This window comes from Polypterus senegalus, chromosome 10, assembly GCF_016835505.1.
Source record: "Polypterus senegalus isolate Bchr_013 chromosome 10, ASM1683550v1, whole genome shotgun sequence".
Taxonomy (NCBI): domain Eukaryota; kingdom Metazoa; phylum Chordata; class Cladistia; order Polypteriformes; family Polypteridae; genus Polypterus; species Polypterus senegalus.
The window spans coordinates 88,029,722-88,053,001 of record NC_053163.1 but is presented as its reverse complement, the minus strand read 5'-3'; the positions used below and the strand labels follow the sequence as shown (position 1 = coordinate 88,053,001).

The following is a 23,280-nucleotide window of genomic DNA, read 5'->3' as shown; positions in this document are numbered from 1 at the left end:
TTTTAAAATAGAACTACTTTGATGTCTTTTTGATAACTTTTTCATTTTTATGTATAATGTAAGTTCTTGTAGAAAAGTTTTAAAATGAATTCTTTTTTTTTTCTATTCTTGTCCTTTGTCAGTCTTCACATTCTAATCTGTAGTTTTTTTCTAAAATGGATGATGCCACTGTGTCATTGTCTCCTCCACTGCCTAAACCTCGTAAATTCAAACAGTCAGACCTTCAGCAGACTCCCAGTATTCCTCCCATACCAAAACCAAGGTAAGCTGGATATAAAAATATTGTCCATTGGTTACTGTCACTTCTTCACAGCTCCAGAATCATTTATTTGAATCTCAGCTTGACAGCTGTTTGTGTGCTGCACTTTTGTAGTTTGTCTGTCTCTACATGTGTTTTTCTACAGATACCCCCCAAATCCCCAAGACATATGTATTAGACAAATTTAGGAGTCAAAATTGGTCAGGTATGAGTAGATATAAGTTGTTGTACGCATGTCCCTATGATAGACTTTCTTGAGATTTGTTCTTACTTTGCAACCAAATTGGGTTAGATAATGAATACATAAGATATTATATTAAACCAGTTCTCAGAATTTTTTCTGTTTGTGTAACCTTTTCATAAATTATAATTATAATATTCTCAATAATGGTATATCATCTAGATATTTTGCTTTTAATATTGCACTTTACAGAAAGTAATTTAATTGTTTTGTTGGCTTAGAAAAACTGAAACTGTATTTGATGAAAAGAAACCCATTCTTACTCAACATGAATTTGACACAGGAAAACCTTACATAGCCAAAGGTATGACAGTTGTACTTTCTATACCAAACTGAATAGCAACATTGACAGAGAACAGTAAACCTTTGAAACAGAAGTACCCAATTTAACAAACTGTGCACAATGTAATCTGACATTATAATATATTTAATGTAATGTGATATGGATGAACAATAATTAGAGCTGCTCGCCTACAGCTTTTGGGAATTCACCCACACATTGACTATGTGAAGACTGAACTTTCTTTTGTGTGTGTGTTCTTTTTTTTGGATACTCTAATCTTGCCATAATCCCAAAAATATAGAAGGACAATTGGCAACTTTAGATAGCTATTACTGAGTGTGGCAGTATACATGAGTTTGCCATTTGATGCACCAGTGTTCCATCTGTAGTTACACATTTGCTCTTACACCCGGTTGCTATAATGTATAACTGTTTTATTCAAAAAGAAGGTTCTTCACAACAGAAACTCAAAGTCAGGGTTGCTGTCAAAACATTAAAAAGCTACTTATGTCAAAAATGACAAGTCACTCTTATTTATTGTAAGGATGTGATAGCTATCTTTAAACCCTTTCACTGCTAGCATCGCCACAAGCTCTCTAGCTTATCCAAAGTCTTCAGGATGTCTTTTATATCAACCTATTCTTTAAAATCTCCTTGAAGAGCCAGAAGTTCAGGAAAACCCATTATCTGTGTTAGTCATCTCTAGTGTTCTGTTGCATTAGAAAAATCTGAAGTTCAAATAGGTCCCTTAATATATTTACATCCTTTTTTATTTTAGATTTTAAAGAAATAAATGATATTCCATTGCCATCTAAATGTGAGAAGTTTGTTCAGCAAGAAAAATGTCAATGCACTCCTGACACAACACAAAGAATTAACAGTATTCCCTCAGACTATTTTGGAATTACCACTCAAGATAGTTTCTTCCAGGTCAGCTTGGAATGGATGACATCTGCATTCGACAAACAAAAGTGAGTGATAACTTGGGTAATGTAGTTTAATAGAGGTCAGTCATTCTAAGACAAGAAAGACTTAACTAAACTACTGCCACTTGTCATATATTCTAATGAATGGTAATGGGGAGCATTTTCAAGGACAATATGTTTCATTAGACTTACTTCAAAATTTATGTGCTCACCTATAGCATGTTACACACATTTTTGCATTTAAGAGGATTACCTGCATTGACTGATTGAGTCCCATAAGTCCGTTTCAATTTTTGGGCTTTGTGTTCCTATAATTATTTCTAGTTCCTGTTTTATTTCAAGCTTCGAATTCCTGTTTTAACTTAAGCATTGTTTCTAACTTCTGCTCTAGCTTTACTGTTTATGACTAAGTTAGAATTTTGACTTCATCCTTGTTTCCTAACTACATCTTTGTTTTTTTCCAATTTGATAACCTTGTTTTTGTTTCTAATTTATGGCTAATTGCCTTTTTACATATAGCAGCAGTGGATTCTCATTTCACAGCAATACATTTTACAAAAGCAAAACAATTTTACCATTTTCACTGTTTATCCATTTAAGTGTCACATAGCCCTCCTCTCTGTCAGAAAAAAATAATTTTAAGGTCAAGCAAGACTAACAGGCAGAAGAGGAGGAAAAATGCTTTTTAGTGTGTTGTTCACCTGACAGATTTCTTTAGGATCAAGGATTAGTAACATCTTAAAAAATGCATCTACATAGGAAGGGAAATGTATACAGACTTCTAAATCATCTATCCATCCATCCATTATCCAACCCGCTATATCCTAACTACAGGGTCTTCTGTAGTCAATCCCAGCCAACACAGGGCGCAAAGCAGGAAACAAAGCCCGGGCAGGGCGCCAACCCACCACAGGACTTCTAAATCACAGATAATTTTAAGTCTGTATATTTTACTTAGACATGAATCTTATTACACAAATGTTATCCTTGTCTACCACTCTCATGGAATAAAATAAACTTTCAATGAACTACAACTACCTTCTGGAGAACTTACTTCAGTCCTTCTCCCCAATGTAGTACCTGTAACCTTTTCACCTAAGAGAGTCTTTCCTCTCATACTGTAAATATGCTTTACAAAATCTGTAGTGTAGGAGTAGTTAAGTTTTATTACCAAAGAACTGACACCCAGAACAACAACATTTATTTATATATCACATTTTCAAACAAACAATGTAGGTCAAAGTGCTTTACAAGATGAAATAAAAAGGAAGTGAATATAAAACATAAACAAACAAGATTAGGTAATAGTATTATACAGTATGTAACAAAGAAAAAGGTAAGGTCAGATGACCAGGAGGACAGAAAAAAAAAAAAACTCAGCTTAGGCTAAAGAAAACAACAAAATCTGCAGGGGTTCCAAAGTCAAAAGACCACCAAGCCCCCACAGGGCATTCTACCTAACATAGATGTTCTAAATCAGTCCCCATGGTTTACAGGCTTCACATAAAAGAATTTGATGATGATGGTCATGTGGACATCTGGGACACCCACCATTCAATCCATAAATGCAGGGACCAGCATGGTTCCTTGCTCAGGTGGTGGTTGCACAGATCACCACCACAGAAGAACCAGAAAATAGTACAGAGAATAGTATAGATTAGTACGTAAATGCAGAATCCTGGAGGAAAATGATAATTCAGGGCCCATATAGATTAATAGAGGTACAATTAAAATGTAGCTACAAAAAAAACATTATAAAATAATGGGGTTTTACCAGTTTTTAAAACTGTTGTACAGTATTAGCCTTGAAAATTTCTATAAATAAAATATTCCAAATCTTAGGTGCATAGTAGCCAAAGGCTGCCTCACTACTTCTTAACAAGGTAACAAGGGCTTTATCTCTAATGGAACACATTAACAAAGCTATCAAAAGTGCAAACTACCCTTTACCAACTCCAGAGGACCTCATAATAAAGCTAGTACGGTACTCTAGGATCACGGCTGCCATATCAAAGTAGTGGACCATCAGGTTCATAAAACACTAATCTAGGCAACCACTTCTTTGGAAAATAAAATTTTGTCTACCTACCTTTTGTCATTATCTCAGCTTATGACAGCTTCCTGTAAAAGATGGACATGGCATAAGAAAATTTCATGAAGTCACAAAAGCTGTGAATGGTATTTTCTTTTACAAAACATGACAAAGAATTTGCATCATATTACAATAGCCTCTGAAATGTGGAGTTTGACTGAACATGCAAACGCTTCTCATGGGTACCACTAAGGCAAAATCACTAAGACAAAATGAAAAATCACAGTTGGTAAGAATAACAAGGACTAAGTCAAAAGACAGAAGACAAGCATTGCCGCATGCTGTAAATATTTTATGAGGTATGAGTAGATATAAGTTGTTGTACACACGTCTCTATGATAGACTTTCTCAAAACAGAATAAAGTATTATTGCTTTTGTATAATGAAAACTAGTTAGATTTTTTTGGTCTTACTTCCCTTGAATGGTGCTGCATCCTGTAATCCACTAATGAAGAAACAGAAACTTTTGAATTACCATTAAAATGACTTATTAAATTATCTGAAAAAACAAAATGCCTACTATTCTTATCAAGCTTTTTACATACTGTAGTTTACTGACAACTATTATGAATGTTCTTAATTTTCAGACTTACAAGATATATATCTTTCTTATGTGCCTTAGAAATAAATGTGATGTGATTTTCTTTGAAAAACAAACAGTCATCAAACAATCAAAAAGTTATTCAACAGTCAATGATGCCTTAATCAAATGGCAAAAGAAAAATTATGCTGCCATTCAATATTTGTCAAAGAAAATCACCATTTTTGAATACAATTAATATTTTTAATATTTATACTAATATGTGTCTGACACCGATCCTTGTGTAAAGGAAATGAACCTTTGGCAATACCAACATTTACCAAATTGCAATATACCTTATCACAGGGGTCTTCAAGTTTGATCCCAGAGAGCCGCAGTTGCTGCAGGATTTTGTTTCAACCAGTTTCTTAATCAGAAGTCAATACTGCTGCTAAAGTGATTATTGTATAAGTAACAGTTCTGTGCTTCATTTTAGTGAACAACTTGTTAAGATCCACATGCCTTCATTGCTTCAACAGGTACAACCACTGTTTTGTTACTTCTAGGTTTCTTAACCAGCTGCCACCTAATGAAAAAAATTGGAGAGAAAAAAATGAAGGATGTGAGTTACTAGTCTGCTCATGGCCAACAATCATTTGAAGTATATCTTTTAAAAGGAAAAGTATACAATATATGATATGAGAATGAAAACACTACCAGTCCATAAAATTACACACTTTTTGTTATCAGAAAGGTTGGGCTTCCAATCAAGCAACTAGATTGGAACAGAAGCCTATGGCCACCACATTCCTCAAGGGTGGAACTTGATTACCCCTGCATTATCATATTTAATGAGTTGGTTATTATTTAATATTTTGGAAGATAATGTTATTGCCTACTTAATAACTACTTACATATACAATTCAGAAATATTTAAAAATTACTAAATCTTATCACATCAAGACAAACTGTATTTATTGGCATATTCACCATAAAACAAAGTGTTTCCCCCCAAGGTGCTGTCACAAAGTATGAAGATAAACAACTGAACTTCAGACAAACAAATCTCATGCTTCTCAATAGCAGGCTAACTAATGCAAATAAATGTTCACCACAGAATATATACAACAAAGCAGATTAATTAATTACAGACATTATTCTAAGATTTTTTTTCATAGTGAGAACTGAAAGCTTTCTTTCTGTTATGGTTGCTCAATTTGGATTACCATTTAGGGAGGCATAATCTTTCCCAACAACATTAGGTGTAAGAATGCCAAGGCTAGATAGGTTGGCAGTACTCTTCAATTCAGTTAAACTCTGTGAGTTGACAAAAACAACTAAATGACTGATAATTAAATGTTGAGTTATTTATGCTTACCTTTAACTAGGATATAAAGGGGTTACCATTTTCTCTCAAGTAAAAAAGAGAACATCTTAGGGACAACTTGTCTTTCCTTTCATATATATATATATATATACATACTATATATGTACACACACGCGCACACACACAGGTTGGCTGATGGGATCAATGGTTCCTTACTCAGTTGGGATGCCTTTATAATGGAGGGACATGAATTCCAGCCAGTTTAGTTGCTGGTGCCTTTCCTAACCAGAAGGTCATAATAGTGGCAGAGGAGACTGCCTCTCGGGGCCATGTATCAACCCCCACTTTACTCTGGGGGGTAGCAGTCCATGGTGGAGTTCCCATTTATACACCTGATGAACTGAATTTCCTATTATCAACTGAAAAAGCAGGTCTTTTCTACAAGGCCAAACTTTATGAATAGTGTACTGTTTAATCATAAACTGTAATAGTTAGCCTTGTCTCATTTGGTTTCCTTTGAATGTCCAGAGATTTCACCTGTATTCCACCACTTTCACTATCAAAATACCCAATAATTAGATGGTGCAAGATGATTGCGTGCATCAGTGGCCAAACCTTAGAAAGAAATGACTACTATTCTGTCATTATTAGTTTTCAGTTTTAGTTGTATGAGGAGTAACCACTGACCCCACTATTGCCTGATTTTTTTATGCGTGCACTTTAAAGTATTCTCCATTAGAAAACGTGTACAGTCTATTGATTTACAACTGCAGTGATGTTTTACACAATAAATGCATCAGCTGCACGAATGATCTCCTCTTTGGATCTAGGATGCACGATGAGGTTTCACTTTGAACGTCCTTTTTATGTTTTGTTGTTTCCATGTGTGCTTCAAGATCTAGAGTCCCTTTGTTTGCAACTGAATGTACCTACAATAGAAACAGTACCGTCTCGAATCTGTTTGCAGCCATTTCGAAATCAGCTACATTCATTGTGGCGTTTGCCCGTAATTTCACTTTCATTTCAATTTCATTTCTACAGAACCAATCTCGCTAGCACTAGCACTACAAAATATGTTAATAGTACCTAAATGATCTGCAGATCACGCCACGCTTACGCTGGCTGCTGTTTGGTTTGCATTCGCTTGACAGAATCAAATTCTAGCAGGATTGCGCACCAGCAGGATACCGAAGACTGCAGCTGGCACGACCTCTTGAAACCGTAAACAAACTTCGTGCGCCCAGAATTTCGTAATATTTCAATGAAAATCCGGACTATTTTATTGTTCATGAAAATCGAACGGGACGCTTATTTTACTAGCGAAAAAAGGCGACCTGCCGGGTAAAAGAGGTTGCATGGTAACCGCCGCTTAAATGTACACCATATATTTTAACTCGGGTAAACAGTAGACGGCCGAGTTTGTCAGCATATTCAACAAAGCTACTTCACCTGTGCTGACGTTAACTTAAGTCTGAAGTTTACTGCTGCGGATACTATGTACAGTACTCTCTTCACGAGTATATTAGTGTATCTATCTATCTATCTATCTATCTATCTATCTATCTATCTATTTAAAACAAGCAAAAAAAAAAACAGTAAGTAGAATGTTACTATAAATCGAGCGTTCAGCTATCAACCATTCATATCATAGCGTCTCTTCCTTAAGCATAAAGAAATCTTAGGGAGAGAGACCACAGTGGGTATCACCGGAAACGTAACTCATTTCTTCAATGTCTGGCATTATATTATTGAACAAAACAGTCGAAGTGCATGTTTTACAATGTAAATGTTATACTTTATACTGCTTTTTGCATTCAGGTTAGAGGCGCAAGTTCCTTCTACTAACGTTTGTCATCTTTCTGCGGCATGTTCTTTAGTTCTCCATTTCTGGGCCAGAATGCTGAATCTGTACACACCAGGAAACATTTGATGGGGAGCCAGGTGTCGCAGGCTGATCCCGAGCCCACGCAGCTAGATACGCGGTAAGTAAGAAGAGGTCTGCGATTTGGCTGTTAAGACAAGACTTGTAAAATTAAAGGTACACGTTGAAAGTCACGTTTGAAGTGATTGTTTCAGTTGCTTCAGATGATCCGTTTACTACTTGGGTGTGTGCTCGAATGGGTAGTGCGATGCAAGTGCCCTGTTTGTAGCTTGGCTCGTTCCTGCAAAAGCCCAGTGCAGCATGCGCACGTTGAGAAAGATTGGATTATTTAGCTTCCAACAACACTCCACGATCCTGCAACATCCTGGTTATGCGGATTGCACTGGTTTAACGTTGTTTACTATCAGAATACACAAAAGTGGAAAAATGAACATTTTTTACAGACATTGTTAACCAAATTGAGCATAACAGTGCCGCACAGCACTTTCAGGTGAGGTCCCCTCTGTGTTGTGGCTGCTTATTGTAGTTTATTCAAATGGGCGTCCTCTGTCGTCCACGCCTCTTGCTGTAGGCGAAAGATGGGCATTTGCTTGTGTGGAAAATCGTATTTGGCTCGTGTTCCTGTAAATGTACTGTGCGATGAGAACTGACTCGTCCTGTTATGTGACCCCAATATACAGTATTTAAAGCTATTAGGTTCAATTTAAACTCCCACACTGATCAATGTAGTAAAAGTGGAAATTCTGGCAAAATTTAATGTCTTTAAGGAAATCATACATGCCCTTTTGAAAGGAAAGACTGCGACTTAAAGAGCCCATGATGAAGGACTGTGCTATCTGGACGTGTCATTAAAAAGAATCAGAGGGGAAATGTCTAGAAAAGAAAGCAAAAGAACAAACAGTTTGGAACGCTGCAGAAGCTTGATGTTTTGTTTTTTCTTTTTGCATTATTCCAAGTTAACAATTCACATGGCACTGTTAATCTACTAGATGTCCAGAAAGAACAATACTGTGTATGAATTATTTGTTTTTCTGTAGCTGCCTTTTATAGATTACTAGCAAAATACCCGCGCTTCGCAGCGGAGAAGTAGTGTGTTAAAGAAGTAATGAAAAAGAAAAGGAAACATTTTGAAAATAACGTAACATGATTGTCAATGTAATTGTTTTGTCAATGTTGTGAGTGTTGCTGTCATTATATACACATACATCCCCATATATACATATATATATATACACACATATATATATATATATATATATATATATATATATATATACACACATACATATATACACACATACATACACACATATATATATATGTACACACATATATATACACACACACACACACATATATATATATATGGGGGTGCCATAATCCATCGAGGAAGAAAAATGAAAAACATTATTTGTACAAAATCTTAATTTATCTGTCCATTCCTAAATAATTAAATGGGCAAGGTATTTCGTATCAGTGCAATATGCTGCTTGTTAAGACGGATGACTCCCGCTCTTACGTGCACTTAGTACTGCTTGGGTATTATGAACTATCAAATCTGTTCAAGATCTATTTAAATTTTAAATATAAGTAATTTTTATTTGGTCGACAGAAATATGTTTGGTAGGAATGTAAGTTAAATTTAGTCATCATTGCATACATTTTTCTTCACCATAGAAATTTAAAGACTAAATTCAACTTACATTCCTACCAAAGATATTTCTGTCAACTAAATAGAACCTACTTATGTCCAAATAGAACTTGAAAAGATATTTTTTTCGAATCTGATCGCACAATGTAGATCGACTTGACGTGCACTACATCGAGCCCGCGTGCTATTGTGCTCATGCCTGCCTGCCTCAATAAGTCACCGTCGCTTCACTCTTACTTTTTTACCATTCACTTAATCATGGCTAGTCGCGAAAAAAATTAGAAAATTGAAGGAGGATTACACTGAGTGTGGCTTTACCAAAACAATTATTGATGGCAAATAAAGTATCCATTATTCATAAAGCTTCAATTGGTGATCTGTTTTTTGCGTTAACCTCATATTTTTTCATACTTCTTCTCAAACCAAGGGGATGCGAAATCGGGATCATCTGTCATAGGGGGTGCAAGTGTAAAATGAATCGGGAAGCGCTGATATATATATATATATATGTGTGTGTGTGTGTATATATATATATATATATATATATACTCGTATATATAGGCTATATTAAAATAGTTTTATTGTCAAATAATGCAAAGAGTATGCAGCACGTGTTTTGCCTTAATTCTGGGCTCATCAGGCGTACACATTCACTGCACCCTCTCTTAGGAATCGATCCTCGGTCGTCAGCTAGTGGCGAAGCCTCTTGTGTTGCGCCACACGTCGCAGTATTGGACAGTATGTACATCGGGGATATATACTAGCAAAATACCCGCGCTTCGCAGCGGCGTAGTACTGCCTTAAAAGTTTTATTAAGAAGAAAATAAAACCTTTTTAAACATTCATAAACATCAAAGTGTCCACTACTGAAATCGTCACCTGTGAATCTAAGATGTTTAAGAGGCATTGGCGGTTGTCCAAAGGTGTAAAATATTTGGCCATTTCGGTACACTTGAAAGCGACAACCGAACAATTCAGCGACAGCCATCAACTCACATGCAGAACCATAAGTGAAGGGCTTAAGCATTTCACTCTTATAGTGCTCCTGTGTAGTATAATTATCGCCTGTACCGTCATCATTCCATACCTTGAACCTGTCCTAGTCATTCAATACATAAGGCACAATGTTCCTCCGGATATCAAGAGTGAGCCTGATATGGCCGTGCAATATGTAACAAAGAGAATGGAAAAGGCAGGTGCCATCTCTGGGCATGGAAACCACGCGGTAAGTGACAGTTCTTTGATCGATGGTGATCACCTCGATAGACATGGTAATGCGGGTACGGTTGGAATGATAAAGGAAATGGGTACCTGAACAATGTAAAGTAAGTCTAAAATACCTACACAATAACTATAATCGTAATAAATGAACAATAAAACAGCGGAGAAGCCATGGATTAAATAAAAGGCTGTAGTTATCAGCAGGGAGACGTGAATCCCGTGGTGAAGCAAGGAAGGGAATGAAGAGACTGGAGCGACGGACGGCCTTATATAGGCAGGCAGCCAACAACGTGGGAGGTGTTGGGGTGGAGGACCCAACGCCGCCTCACACGGTGACTGAGCTGCAGGCTATGGACATATATATATGTACGTAAGTAGGATTCAGTTAGCGTTGGGAACCCGAGTACCAAATTTCTTGAAGATGGGCCCATAAGTTACAAAGACTGTTGAAAAGTTCAATATGGCGGCCGACAGTGGCATCATACCACCGAAAGAAGTACCAAATTTCAGCCTTCTACCTACACGGGAATTTGGAGAATTAGTGACCAATCAATCAATCAATCAACATTTATTTATATAGCACATATTCATACAAAAAAATGTAGCTCAAAGTGCTTTACAAAATGAATAGAAAAATAGAAGACACAATAAAAGATAAACATAAGTCAACATTAATTAACATAGAATAAGAGTAAGGTCCGATGGCCAGGGTGGACAGAAAAAACAAAAAAACTCCAAAGGCTGGAGAAAAAAATAAAATCTGTAGGGGTTCCAGACCAAGAGACCGCCCAGTCCCCTCTAGGCAATCTACCTAACATAAGTCAAACAGTCCTCTTTGTATTTAGGGTTTTCATGGAAGGACCTGATGATGATGGTCACGTAGACTTCTGGCTTTCAGTCCATCAATGTTGGTGCATCATGATGCTTTGAGTAGGTGGTGGTGGCGCAGGCCGCCACTACAAAGACGGAAAAAGAAACAGAAGAGAGTAGGGGTCAGTATGGATTTTGGAGCCACTGTGAATAATTATTATGAAGAATTGAACATACAGAGTATCAGTATTAAGTTAAAGTGAAATTATAAAAAGGCCATGTTAAAGTAATGTGTTTTCAGCAGTGTTTTAAAGTGCTCTACTGTATTTGCCTGGCGAATTCCTATTGGCAGGCTATTCCAGATTTTGGGTGCATAACAGCAGAAGGCCGCCTCACCACTTCTTTTAAGTTTAGCTTTTAGAATTCTAAGGAGACACTCATTTGAAGATCTAAGGTTACGATTTGGAATATAACGTGTCAGGCATTCCGATATATAAGATGGAGCGAGATTATTTAAGGCTTTATAAACCATAAGCAGTATTTTAAAGTCAATCCTGAATGACACAGGCAACCAGTGTAGTGACATCAAAACTGGAGAGATGTGTTCGGATTTTCTTTTCCCAGTTAGGATTCTAGCAGCTGCATTCTGCACTCGTTGCAAATGATTTATGTCTTTTTTGGGTAGTCCTGAGAGGAGTGCGTTACAGTAATCTAGTCTACTGAAAACAAAAGCGTGAATTAATTTCTCCGCATCTTTCAATGATATAAGAGGTCTAACTTTAGCTATGTTTCTTAAGTGAAAAAATGCTGTCCTAGTGGTCTGATGAATATGCGATTTAAAATTCAGATTACAGTCAACGGTTACCCCTAAATTTTTTACTTCCGTCTTAACTTTTAATCCTAGTGCATCAAGTTTATTTCTAATAGCCTCATTGTATCCATTATTGCCAATTACTAAAATTTCAGTTTTCTCTTTATTTAGTTTGAGAAAATTACTATTCATCCATTCAGAAATACCAGTAAGACATTGTGTTAGTGAATCGAGAGAGTCGGACTCATCAGGTGCTTTAGATAAGTACAGCTGTGTGTCATCAGCATAGCTGTGGTAACTCACGTTGTAACCTGAGAAAATCTGACCTAACGGAAGCATGTAGATTGAGAATAACAGCGGACCCAGGATAGAGCCTTGTGGAACACCATATCGGATATCATGTGTCTTTGAGATGTGATTACCACAACTCACAAAGAATTTTCTCCCTGCCAGGTAGGATTCAAACCAATTTAAGACATTGCCAGAGAGGCCCACCCATTGACTAAGGCGATTTCTAAGAATATTATGATCAATGGTGTCAAATGCAGCACTCAGATCTAAGAGGATGAGAACAGATAAATGGCCTCTGTCTGCATTTACCCGCAAGTCATTTACTACTTTAACGAGTGCAGTTTCTGTACTGTGATTTGTTCTGAAGCCTGACTGAAATGTATCAAGAATAGCATGTTTATTGAGGTGGTCATTTAACTGCATAATGACTGCCTTCTCTAGAATTTTACTTAAGAAGGGCAGGTTAGAAATGGGTCTAAAATTTTCGTTGGAAAGTTCAATATGGCGGCTGACAGTGGCGTCATACCACCGAAATAAGTATGTACATTGGTTTCGGTTAGCGCAGGGAAGCCGCCTACCAAATTTTGTGAAGATGGGGCCATGAATAAGAAAGTTCAACATGGCGGACATTGTTGACCGTTATGACCGTTACGCGTAGAATTTCAAAATAAAACATCTTAACTTTTGTAAGTATGCTGTAAGGAATAAGCCTGCCAAATTTCAGCCTTCTACCTACACGGGAAGTTGGAGAATTAGTGATGAATCAGTGAGTGAGTGAGTGAGTGAGTCAGTCAGTAAGTGAGTGAGGGCTTTGCCTTTTATTAGTATAGACTAGCAGAATACCCGCGCTTTGCAGCGGAGAAGTAGTGTGTTAAAGAAATTATGAAAAAGAAAAGGAAAAATTTTTAAAATAACGTAACATGATTGTTAATGTAATTGTTTTGTCATTGATATGAGTGTTGCTGTCATATATATATATATATATACGCACACACAGACACACACACATATAAACATTTATACATAGACATATATACATTTAAACATATCTACATATACACATATCCACACATACACATATCTATAGATATATGCATATACACATCTACATATATATACATATATATATATACACACACATATACATATATACATACATACAGATAAATATACTGTACATACACACACACACAAACATTATATTATATATCCATCCATCCATCCATCCATTTTCTAACCCGCTGAATCCGAATACAGGGTCACGGGGGTCTGCTGGAGCCAATCCCAGCAAACACAGGGCACAAGGCAGGAACCAATCCTGGGCAGGGTGCCAACCCACCGCAGGACACACACGCTCCGGTTTCCTCCCACAATCCAAAGACATGCAGGTTAGGCTAGTGTGTGCTTGGTGTGTGGGTGTGTTTGTGTGTGTCCTATATATATATATATATATATATATATATATATATATATATATATATATATATATATATATATATATATATATATATATATATATATATACAGCAAAATACCCGTGCTTTGCAGCGGAGAAGTAGTGTGTTAAAGAAGTAATGAAAAAGAAAAGGAAACATTTTGAAAATAACGTAATATGATTAACAATGTAATGAATGTAATTGTTTTGTCAGTTATCTATATATATCTATATCTATCTCTCTCTCTCTCTCTTATATATATATATATATATATATATATATATATCTTTTGGGGTGCGAGCAGCTGTTGCTGGGGGTGCCAGAATCCATCGAGGAAGAAAAATGAAAAAAAAAAACGGATGACTCCTGCTCTTACGTGCACATACTGTAGTGCTGCGTGGGTATTATGAAGTATTGTATCTGTTCAAGATCTATTTAAATTTTAAATATAAGTAATTTTTATTTAATCAACAGAAATATGTTTGGTAGGAATGAAAGGTAAATTTGAGCTATTGAGCTGTCGCCTGCCTGACTGGATATGTCACCCTCGCTTCGCTCTTACTTTTTTACCGTTCATGTAATCATAGCTAGTCGCGAAAAAAATAGAACATGGAAGGAGGATCACACTGAGTATGGCTTTACCAAAATAATTATTGATGGCGAATAAAGTATCCATTATTCATTAAGCTTCAAATGGTTATCTTTTTTTCTGCGTTAACCTCTTATTTTTTCATACTTCTTCTCAAACCAAGGGGGTGCGAGGGTAAAATGAATCGGGAAGCGCTGATTTATATATATCGAATATACTGAAATAGTTTTACTGTCAAATAATGCAAACAATACGCGAGATGTGTTTCACCCTAATTCTGCACCCCGTCTCGGGAATCGAACCTCGGACGTCAGCGCTAGAGGCGAAGCCCCTCGTGTTGCACCACGGTGTGTGTTTCATTTATTTGACAGTATGTAGATCGGGTATATATATATATACAGTGCCCCACCGCTAGCGAAGACACGTGGGTCCGAACGACACTCCCCGAAAGGGCAGCACGTCCCCAGAGAGGGTCCTACTACGTTCCCAGGGTCCAACATGGCCCCATGGGACACCCTTTTTCGGCACCCCCTCCGATGCCAACGTGCCCCTCCGTTCTGTGCCGCTCTCGCCTCCAACGGTCCCCGCCAGTCGGGGCACCATCGGCCTCCCGGCACGAAGCCCTCCCGCAGAGTGACCCATTTCAGGAGGGCAGGTTCCAGACGCCGTTGGGTCCAGCGCTTGTCGGGGCTTCGACCCTGCGGAAAGATAAAAGGGAGGGCCAGAAGCACTGCCTGGACACTCACCCCGAGCGTCCTGTCGGCCTCTGTACCGGCAGCGCTTCTCCCCCCTATTGACAGCCCCCGACTTGCCTGGTTTGCTCCTCGGCCGCAGGTCCCATGCCCATCCTTGTGATGTCCGTGGGTCTGCTCTCGTAGGCGGCTCACCCAGCCGCCCAGGGGATTCCCTCTGCCTCCACAGAGGACGGCCTTTCTCCAGACGCTCGCTCCCAGCGAGACGCCCCTTCCTATCAGAGGAACCGGCATTCATCCCTCGGCCCCTCCTTCTCCTCTTGGACGCCTTGACGGTCTGGGTCTGAGCATGGCAACAGCTCAAATCCAGCCCCGTCTGCATCCCTGCGGAATGACAGGAGACTGCCGCGGGCTTGGAGCACAGGGCGCTAGGACCCAGGGCACTCATCAGCCCCTGTCCTATCAGCCCATGCGTGTTCGCTCTCCTCGCTCCGCTGGCAGTCTACACCGCCGCGTCCGCTGTTGGGGAATTGCCTACTTGTTGCCGGTCTTCCTTTAAACAGTCGCGGCCATGTTCGGCGAATTCCCCCTCCTGCTGTATGGGGACGGCGTCACCTACCTTCCCCGCAGTACCCTGCTGGCCACAGGCTCCAGCGTCGCGCCGATCCTCCGTCCCATACGGCGTCTCTTCTGACGCGACCACCTTCCCCTGCAGCTTCTCCAACTGGGCAGCGAGAGCACTTAGCATCTGCAATAAAGGCGACTCGGCGGGCCGAAGGGACTCCTCGGCTCGCGCCGAGCCGCTGGTGGAAACAGAGAGACAGACGCCAGTGGGCTTACCTGTCCATCAGCAGCACTCGTCGCCTGCCTCCTGTGGGCCACTCCCTCTGGCCCAATCGGGTCTCTCCTAGGCCCGAGACTGGCGTTCCTTGGTCCCGCCTCCATCCAATCATTGGCGGGCACGCAAGACACACCAGCCAATCTCATGCCTGTCAGCGCGCGGGACATCCAGCCTGCGGCCATCTTGTCTCCCCCCCTCTGGGTGCGGTGGCATGTGTCCTCGCAGCCTCGCAGCTGCTGCGATTTTCCGAGCTGCAGCGGCTCCGATTCTGCAGCCTCCACTGCTGTCGTTGTTGCTCTGCCGACAGCCCACAGACCGGCGTGGTCCTGCCACCGACACGGATCCGGGCCATCCCTCCCTGGAAAAAACAAGGTACACCCGACCCTGAAGGGCCGATTAGTGTAAGGCAGGGCACTCACCTTCCAGCTCCCGTCAGCCCGAGGCCCCTGCCTCGGTGTGGCCTCCTGTGTTGCTACGCCGGCCGGGCCGTCCACCACAACAGCGCAACTTTTGGAGTCCGCTGCATGCAGAAGACGCCCGTTCTTTGTTCCCCGCACCTGGGGATGGCCATTCTGCGGTCCAGCGGCGGTCCTTGGGGCAAACCGCTCCCGCGGGGTTGTGCACAGGCGCTGCCGCGGCCAGTGTGTGGGGTCCACTGCTGCGCCGGGCCGTCCACAGACATTTGTTTTAACACAGGTCCCCGCCTTGTACCAGGCAGAGCATCCTGCCGACTACGCCACTGTGAACTGGGACCCGGACACAGGCAGACGGACAACATAGTTCCACCACACACTATTTATTTACACAATTATTTACAATTCGTGCTCACAAACCCCAGTGCCCCTTGCACCGATTCCCCAAAGTCCAGGCCACACTCTCAGTCACTGTGCCTCTCTTTTGACCGCCTCCTGTCCTCTCTCCAGCTCTGTCCTCTTCCACTCGACATCCACTACTGACTGGAGGGAGGCGGGCCCTTATATGGGAACCCGGATGTGCTCCAGCTGCTTCCCAGCAATCAGTCCTAGCCACACCCCCGTGTGGCGGAAGTGCCGGCGGCTCACCCGGAAGCCGTCCGGGTGTCCCCTGTCGTCTTCCCCCCAGCACTTCCTGGTGTGGCGGAAGTGCTGGGCTCCAGGGTTCCTCAGGCACCTGGGTGCTGCCTGGCAGTGGCTACGGCCCCTACAGGGTTGGGCTTCCAAGCCCTCTACCCGTGGCCCCCAATACAACCAGGGCGATCGCCCCCTTGCGGTCTGGCAGAGGCACAAGCCCTCCTCCGGTCCTCCAGGACATCCCGGCCGGGCTCCAGCCCCGACCGGGTCCCACACGGGATACTCCGGCATCGGGGCGCCGCCTGGCGGTGGCCACGGGTCCCTACAGGGCTGGGCTTCCAAGCCCTTTACCCGAGGCCCCCTACATAACCAGGACGGATGTCCCCTCATGGTCTGGAGGAGCCACAAGTCCAGCCCCGGCCGGGGACCACTATATATATATATACTCCTGTAGCCACAATAAATGCCTTTATTTTATAGACAAACCAGGGATGAACAACTTCCTTTCTACTGCAGCCACAGCTGCAACACACATAAAAAACATCAAAAATAACTCATAAACGTGCAATATCATTTTGGAAAATCGCAACATTTTACTCACCAATAATTTGGATTATTGGTAAACAAAATCCATCGTCCTCTCTTTCCTCAAAAACAGTTCAATTACTCTGTCGTACGGATTATCCAAACATTTCAGTTCCATCAAAACCCCACTTTCTATTGCCATCGAAGCTAATGGTGAAAGGCGAACCAGCCCTATGGTATTCCTGGCATAAGTTTGAATTCACTTTAGCGCAGAAAATGTCCGCTCGACAGAAGCAGTGTACACGGGAATGGTCACCGTCAAATATACCAATGTGAACAGCCTCCCCATGCTCTCATTCAGATTTTTCTGATGAAGGAAGTCAAGGAGATCAGTGGGAGATTTTCCTGCAAAATCATCTATGGCATACATTACAGTCAGTTCTGTTTTTAGCCGAGACAGATCAAAAACCGCTCCGTGGCTCTTGTGTTAAAAGTGTAGAAGGTTGCATGCGTGAAATTTTTCTTGTATTCCCGAAACTTTTGGGGCTCGAGGAGTATGACAAACATCAAGTTTTCATGGTCTTGAAATCTGGTCTGTGTCTGGCAAATAATATTGTCCAGAATCCTACCATGGAGTTGGCCGTAGTGCACGCGAGGATCTTTAGTTTGGATCTTTCGCTCCGAGCGCTTAAAAGTCCTTCACCCGCGAATATTTACCTTATATGGGCAGACACTCAATTACGTGGGAGGCGTGATGATACGAGACACAACTCCGCCTCCCATGGCAATCGAGCTGCAGTCTATTACAGTATATGGGCGAAAATAGGTTCCAGTAATGACCATTACGCGTAGAATTTCGAAATGAAACCTGCCCAACTTTTGTAAGTAAGCTGTAAGGAATGAGCCTGCCAAATTTCAGCCTTCTACCCACACGGGAAGTTGGAGAATTAGTGATGAGTCAGTGAGTCAGTCAGTGAGTGAGTCAGTCAGTCAGTCAGTGAGGGCTTTGCCTTTTATTAGTATAAATCCAACACGTGCGTGCGTTAGCATATGTTCATCGTCTTAGAATATGCTTTGGCCGAGGGTAATACTTATCACTTTACTGTGGTGACGCCCTATCGTGATATTTCTGAAGGCTGCCATTACTGCATGTTTGTTGTTTTAAGACAAGTTCTATTAAATTAATCATTAGTTTCCTTTGCTCAGCTGTGTCCGTCTTAAAATAAATAACAAAAATATAAATTGTTTATTTGGACAAATGAAAAATGATGAATATTATATATTTCTGGACATTATGTTTCAAACGTTATGCATATTTCTGTGGACTTTGTCAGATTTTATTTTATTTTTTTGAAAAACCATTGTTTGAAGCAAGGCATTTTGTTTCTTTTATTTTGGTCTGGCATTAACACAGACAATTGACAGGTTGGGACTGGAAACAAGTACTCTGGAACCATAAACCAGCCATAGTAGTAGAAGTTGTGCTGTCCCAATTAAACAAATGTGTAGATCCATACATACATAGGTTGATCAACCAGTTATGGAATTTCTTAGCTGGGCTGCATTGGTTTGCTTGGAAGTTTGACAGTCCATAGTGTTGTTGTTGGTTTACTCTTAAAATGTAACTGTGATTGCCACCTTCATTCACAATGTACAGATTTATGCAGCTTAGATGGTTTTTATTTGCAGTTTTGGCATCTGCATAGGATGAAAACCTTGGCTTGAGTTATGACTTAGTTATTAAAGGAACTGATTCTTATGCATTTTGTGGCTGACTAAGTATTTAATGTTACTGTATGTTTTATATATATTTTCAAGTATGGGTTATTGCTTGTTAAAGAAGTAATTATTGCATGACATTAGAATATCTAATGTTCTAAAGGTCTATTATACAACACATGGATTTGTCCTCTGAGCACACTGTGTGCTACTCATTGTGACTCCAAAGGACACTTGTATACACATTATCCAGAAGAAAAATATTTGGAGCTACGGATACTTAAGCACATTGATCCTAAATATATAATGTTCTCAAACTCAGTTTGGCTTAACCCTGGTCAAAATTCATTTATATCATTTACAGACTGATTTCCTAATTCTTGGCATTTGACTGCAAATTCTGCCCCTCACATTTTGTTTTACTCTTAAGTGAAAAAGGCTGGATATTTTGTTTTTTGTAGGCCTTCTTTGACAGTGCTTTTTCAGAAAGAGAAAGGTTGCTTCCCCTAATGGCTAAATTCAGCGATCTTGTAATGATTGTAGAATACCAGTCCAAACATGAGTTTGGTTCCCTATAATTACTTGATTTTCTTCCTGTACCATTCGGTCTAATAGCTTGCACACTATATGAACTGTTTTGAACTTGATCTGACCCATTATTTTACAGATAAAATTTAAGCTCACTAAAATACTAACTGAAAAATAATGAAATTAACTCTCTCTTTTGAGTAGTGTCCTAATTTAAAAATAAAGATATGCGTGGGTATATACTGTAAATACAAATGTTGTTTTATTTTTTTTACAAAATCTTTATTTATTATTGTAACAAATTAAAGAAACAGTACTGCAATGTATAAAAGTCAAATCATAAATATGTTCAATGTGACATATTAAAAAATTCCAGAGGGTCTTAAAGTGGAGAAAGACAAACAAACTGTGATTGCATTCACTACACTGTTGGCACGCAGACTTATTCTGATAAACTGGAAGAACCCAAACTCTCCTCTTTTAAGTCAGTGGGAAACTGATGTGTTATATTATTTAAAATTGGAAAAAATCAAATACTCAGTTAGAGGATCTGTGCAGACTTTTTTCAAAACATGGCAGGATCTAATCAGTAATATTTTGAAATGATTTTATAAAGCACAGAGAATTTGTTGATTTAGGTATTTTTAAAAGCCTTAAATTTTACACCGTTTGGCTTGCTCTCTCTCTCAAGGGTGGGGATCGATCTGTTCTTAGCATAATTCTTTTTTTTTTTTTGTAAAAACTTGATTGCTATGTATTGATTGTAATAAAATTAATAAATAAATAAAAAAAAATAATTGAGATATGTTAACTACATCAACAATAAATATTTTTTTTATATGTTAGTAGAACGTATTGACTTTTGAAATACAAATTCTAGAACAGAGGTGCCCAGTTCCAATCCTGAAGGGCCACACTTTCTACAGGTTTTCATTCTAACCATTTTCTTAACTAGTGACCAGTTTTTGCTGCTAATTAACTTAATTTCATTGATTTGCAATTTAACACTTAGATACTTTAAAATGGTGTGAACAACATTAGTCCTGAAGAGCTGCAGTGGTTGCAGGTTTTTGTTCCAACCCAATTGCTTCATGAATAATCATTCATTGCTGATGAAGCACTTATTGCGCAAGTGACATTTTTCTGCTTCATTCTAGTCATCTCGTTTGTGAAGAGTTTGAACCCTTAATTGCTTATTTTAGTCTTAAACTGTTGCACTCACTGTTTTTAACTGCTCCTTATTAGCAAAAAGATGCCAATTACAAAGCAACAAGCAGTTCTCCATCTAGTTTGTTTCCATTTACACCTGTGTGTATTCATCATGTGCTATTTGGTTTAATAAAGTACTCAGAAGTAAATGAAGAGAAAGTGAAGAACTAATAATGGTTCATTCGTTTTAGGCTTCAAATCATTTGGATAATATCATTAGAAAGAAAAAAATCTAAAATTTAAGAATGACCTGACATTGAAGAGTAAATACACTAACAAGTCATGATGTTAATTAAGACCATTTATTGGCAGGGATTGCTTTCTAATTAAGCAACTGGGTTGGAACAAAAACCTGCAGCCACTGTGACCATCTAGGACCAACTGTGATTACCCCTGTTCTGGAATTTAGATTGTTTGCAAAAACATAGACATAGACATATTTTCATTTCTATATTGTACATAGAGACAGCCACTGTATGAAAAGTATGAAGGAAACCTTCAACTAGTGGCTGTTGAGCAACCACATTGATATCCACACTCCCAGGCAAAGCTAAGAATGAGGTCAGTTGGTGCAGCTGCCCCATGTCAAAGAGAAGAAAAAAATCAAGTAAACTTTTTTTATATTCTTCCATCAAAAATGTTTTAAATGATAAGCATGTAAAACAATGACATTTGTATTCACACAAATGGCATCACCAAGCCATGCTTTGACATTTCCTTTACTTATCTGTGTGATGTTTGCATTTTTTCCTCATGCCCACATGCATGCTCCCTAGGTCAGGTTCATTAATACTTTAAATTGCTCCGCTATATGTGTGCATGAGAGTCTTGATATCAAATGGCATACTACACATCGTTGGTTTGTCTCCTGTGCCTAGGAATCGGCTCTGGCCCTGAAAATAAATTAATTTGTAATTGAAAGAAATTGATTATTAGGATTTGTTTCTTGCCCTTTAGTGCAAGATATACCTTATGAATTTTTGTGTTAATGCAAGGAACAAAATGATTTAAAGTTTTTAACGCTGCTACCCACTTTCTGGGTTGAAATTCTACACTTGGCAATTCTGTCAAGGGTATTCTGCACATTTTTCACATGTATGAGTAGTGTTTTCTCAAGGTACCCCGTTTTTTTCTTTCATTGGGGTGTGTGCCTAACTGGGCATTGTGATGGACTAATGCCCCCTCCTGGGTTGGGTCATGCCTTGTGCCTGATCTCTCCAGGGTACGTTTCAGTTCCAAGTGGCCATAAAGTGGACTAAATGGGCTTAAGAATGGTCAATTATGTTGTGTTTCGAGCAGAGTAAACAGAGTATGAGTTTCTTGTACTCCAATTTGATTCCTCCCTGGAACGCCTACTTGTGGAGTTTTAATGTATTTTCATATGTTTACCTCCTTATCACCTGTTTTCCACCACAGTTCAAAAAAATGCTGTTAGGATGTTTGTCAACACTAAATTGTCCCAATGTGATTCACTGTATGAATGTTGTCTCGAAGAACTAGCATCTTCTCCTGCATGTTTTTTTGTCTTTTAATTATTGCTTCAGGTAAATGCAGTAAATCCATTAACCCTGTACTGGACTAATTGGGCTCAAAATAAGAAAACAAGCAAATGATGCCAAGTGTTAGCGCAAATACTTGCGAACAAATTATTGTAGCAGTTTCAGAAAAATCTATGTTTAAGAATATCAATAAGAAGCTTTAGGTTCTTATAAACAGCGTAAAAGTCATGACCAATAATAGAAAGTCATACTAGCAAAATTCACATATATAGTTAGATTGTTTTCTTCTCACAACGATTTTTTAACAGTTGTTGCATATTACACTCCTTTATTGCTTATGTTAAAGAAATTCCTGTTTAGTATTAGTAATTGATCCCATTTTCATGTACAGCAATACAATGGTCATTTTGCTTTTTTGTCTGAAGTTACAAAAACAAAGTGGTTATATTGTTTTTATTAGTAAGCTGTTATTGTAACCAATAACTGCCATGCAGTGATGTTAGAGGTTATTAACAATAAGTTATCACTATTAGGATAATAAAGTACAGCAGTAAAGCTATCGGAAGACATGTGTTAACAGTATATTTTTAATAATCATTATAACAATTACTTCAGAATTATATAATAATAATAATAATAATAATAAAGAAATACAGGCATGTTAACTGCTGATTAATATTTGAAAAAAATATGGTGAAATGGTTAAATATAAATTTATTTTATTAACAATTCTAGATGTGGCATTGTGGTTAATGTTGTTACCTTAAATGAGTCCTATAATTAAATCTTGATTATTCTCTGTCTATGCAGAGTTTCCACTTTACCCTTTGCTCACATCTGGTTTTCTTTAAAAACATATTGTATGTAAAGTGGACTGGC

General features: G+C 39.2%; 1 protein-coding gene across 8 annotated transcripts in view; it reads left to right on the top strand.

Moving 5' to 3' along the window:
- The window catches only part of LOC120537296 (arf-GAP with Rho-GAP domain, ANK repeat and PH domain-containing protein 1), an 81,571-nt gene that overhangs the window by 3,317 nt on the left and 54,974 nt on the right, over positions 1-23,280 (top strand). For 2 of the 8 annotated variants that reach the window (XM_039766125.1, XM_039766127.1), the window contains exons 2-5: positions 123-262; positions 722-804; positions 1,562-1,754; positions 7,526-7,630. In XM_039766125.1, coding sequence (XP_039622059.1) covers positions 156-262; positions 722-804; positions 1,562-1,754; positions 7,526-7,630 — 488 coding nt within the window. In that variant the 5' untranslated portion in view covers positions 123-155. Of the gene's footprint in view, positions 1-122; positions 263-721; positions 805-1,561; positions 1,755-4,887; positions 4,944-5,005; positions 7,431-7,525; positions 7,631-23,280 lie in introns of those variants that run through there. The other 6 variants (XM_039766128.1, XM_039766129.1, XM_039766133.1 and 3 more) reach the window with 5 other exon arrangements.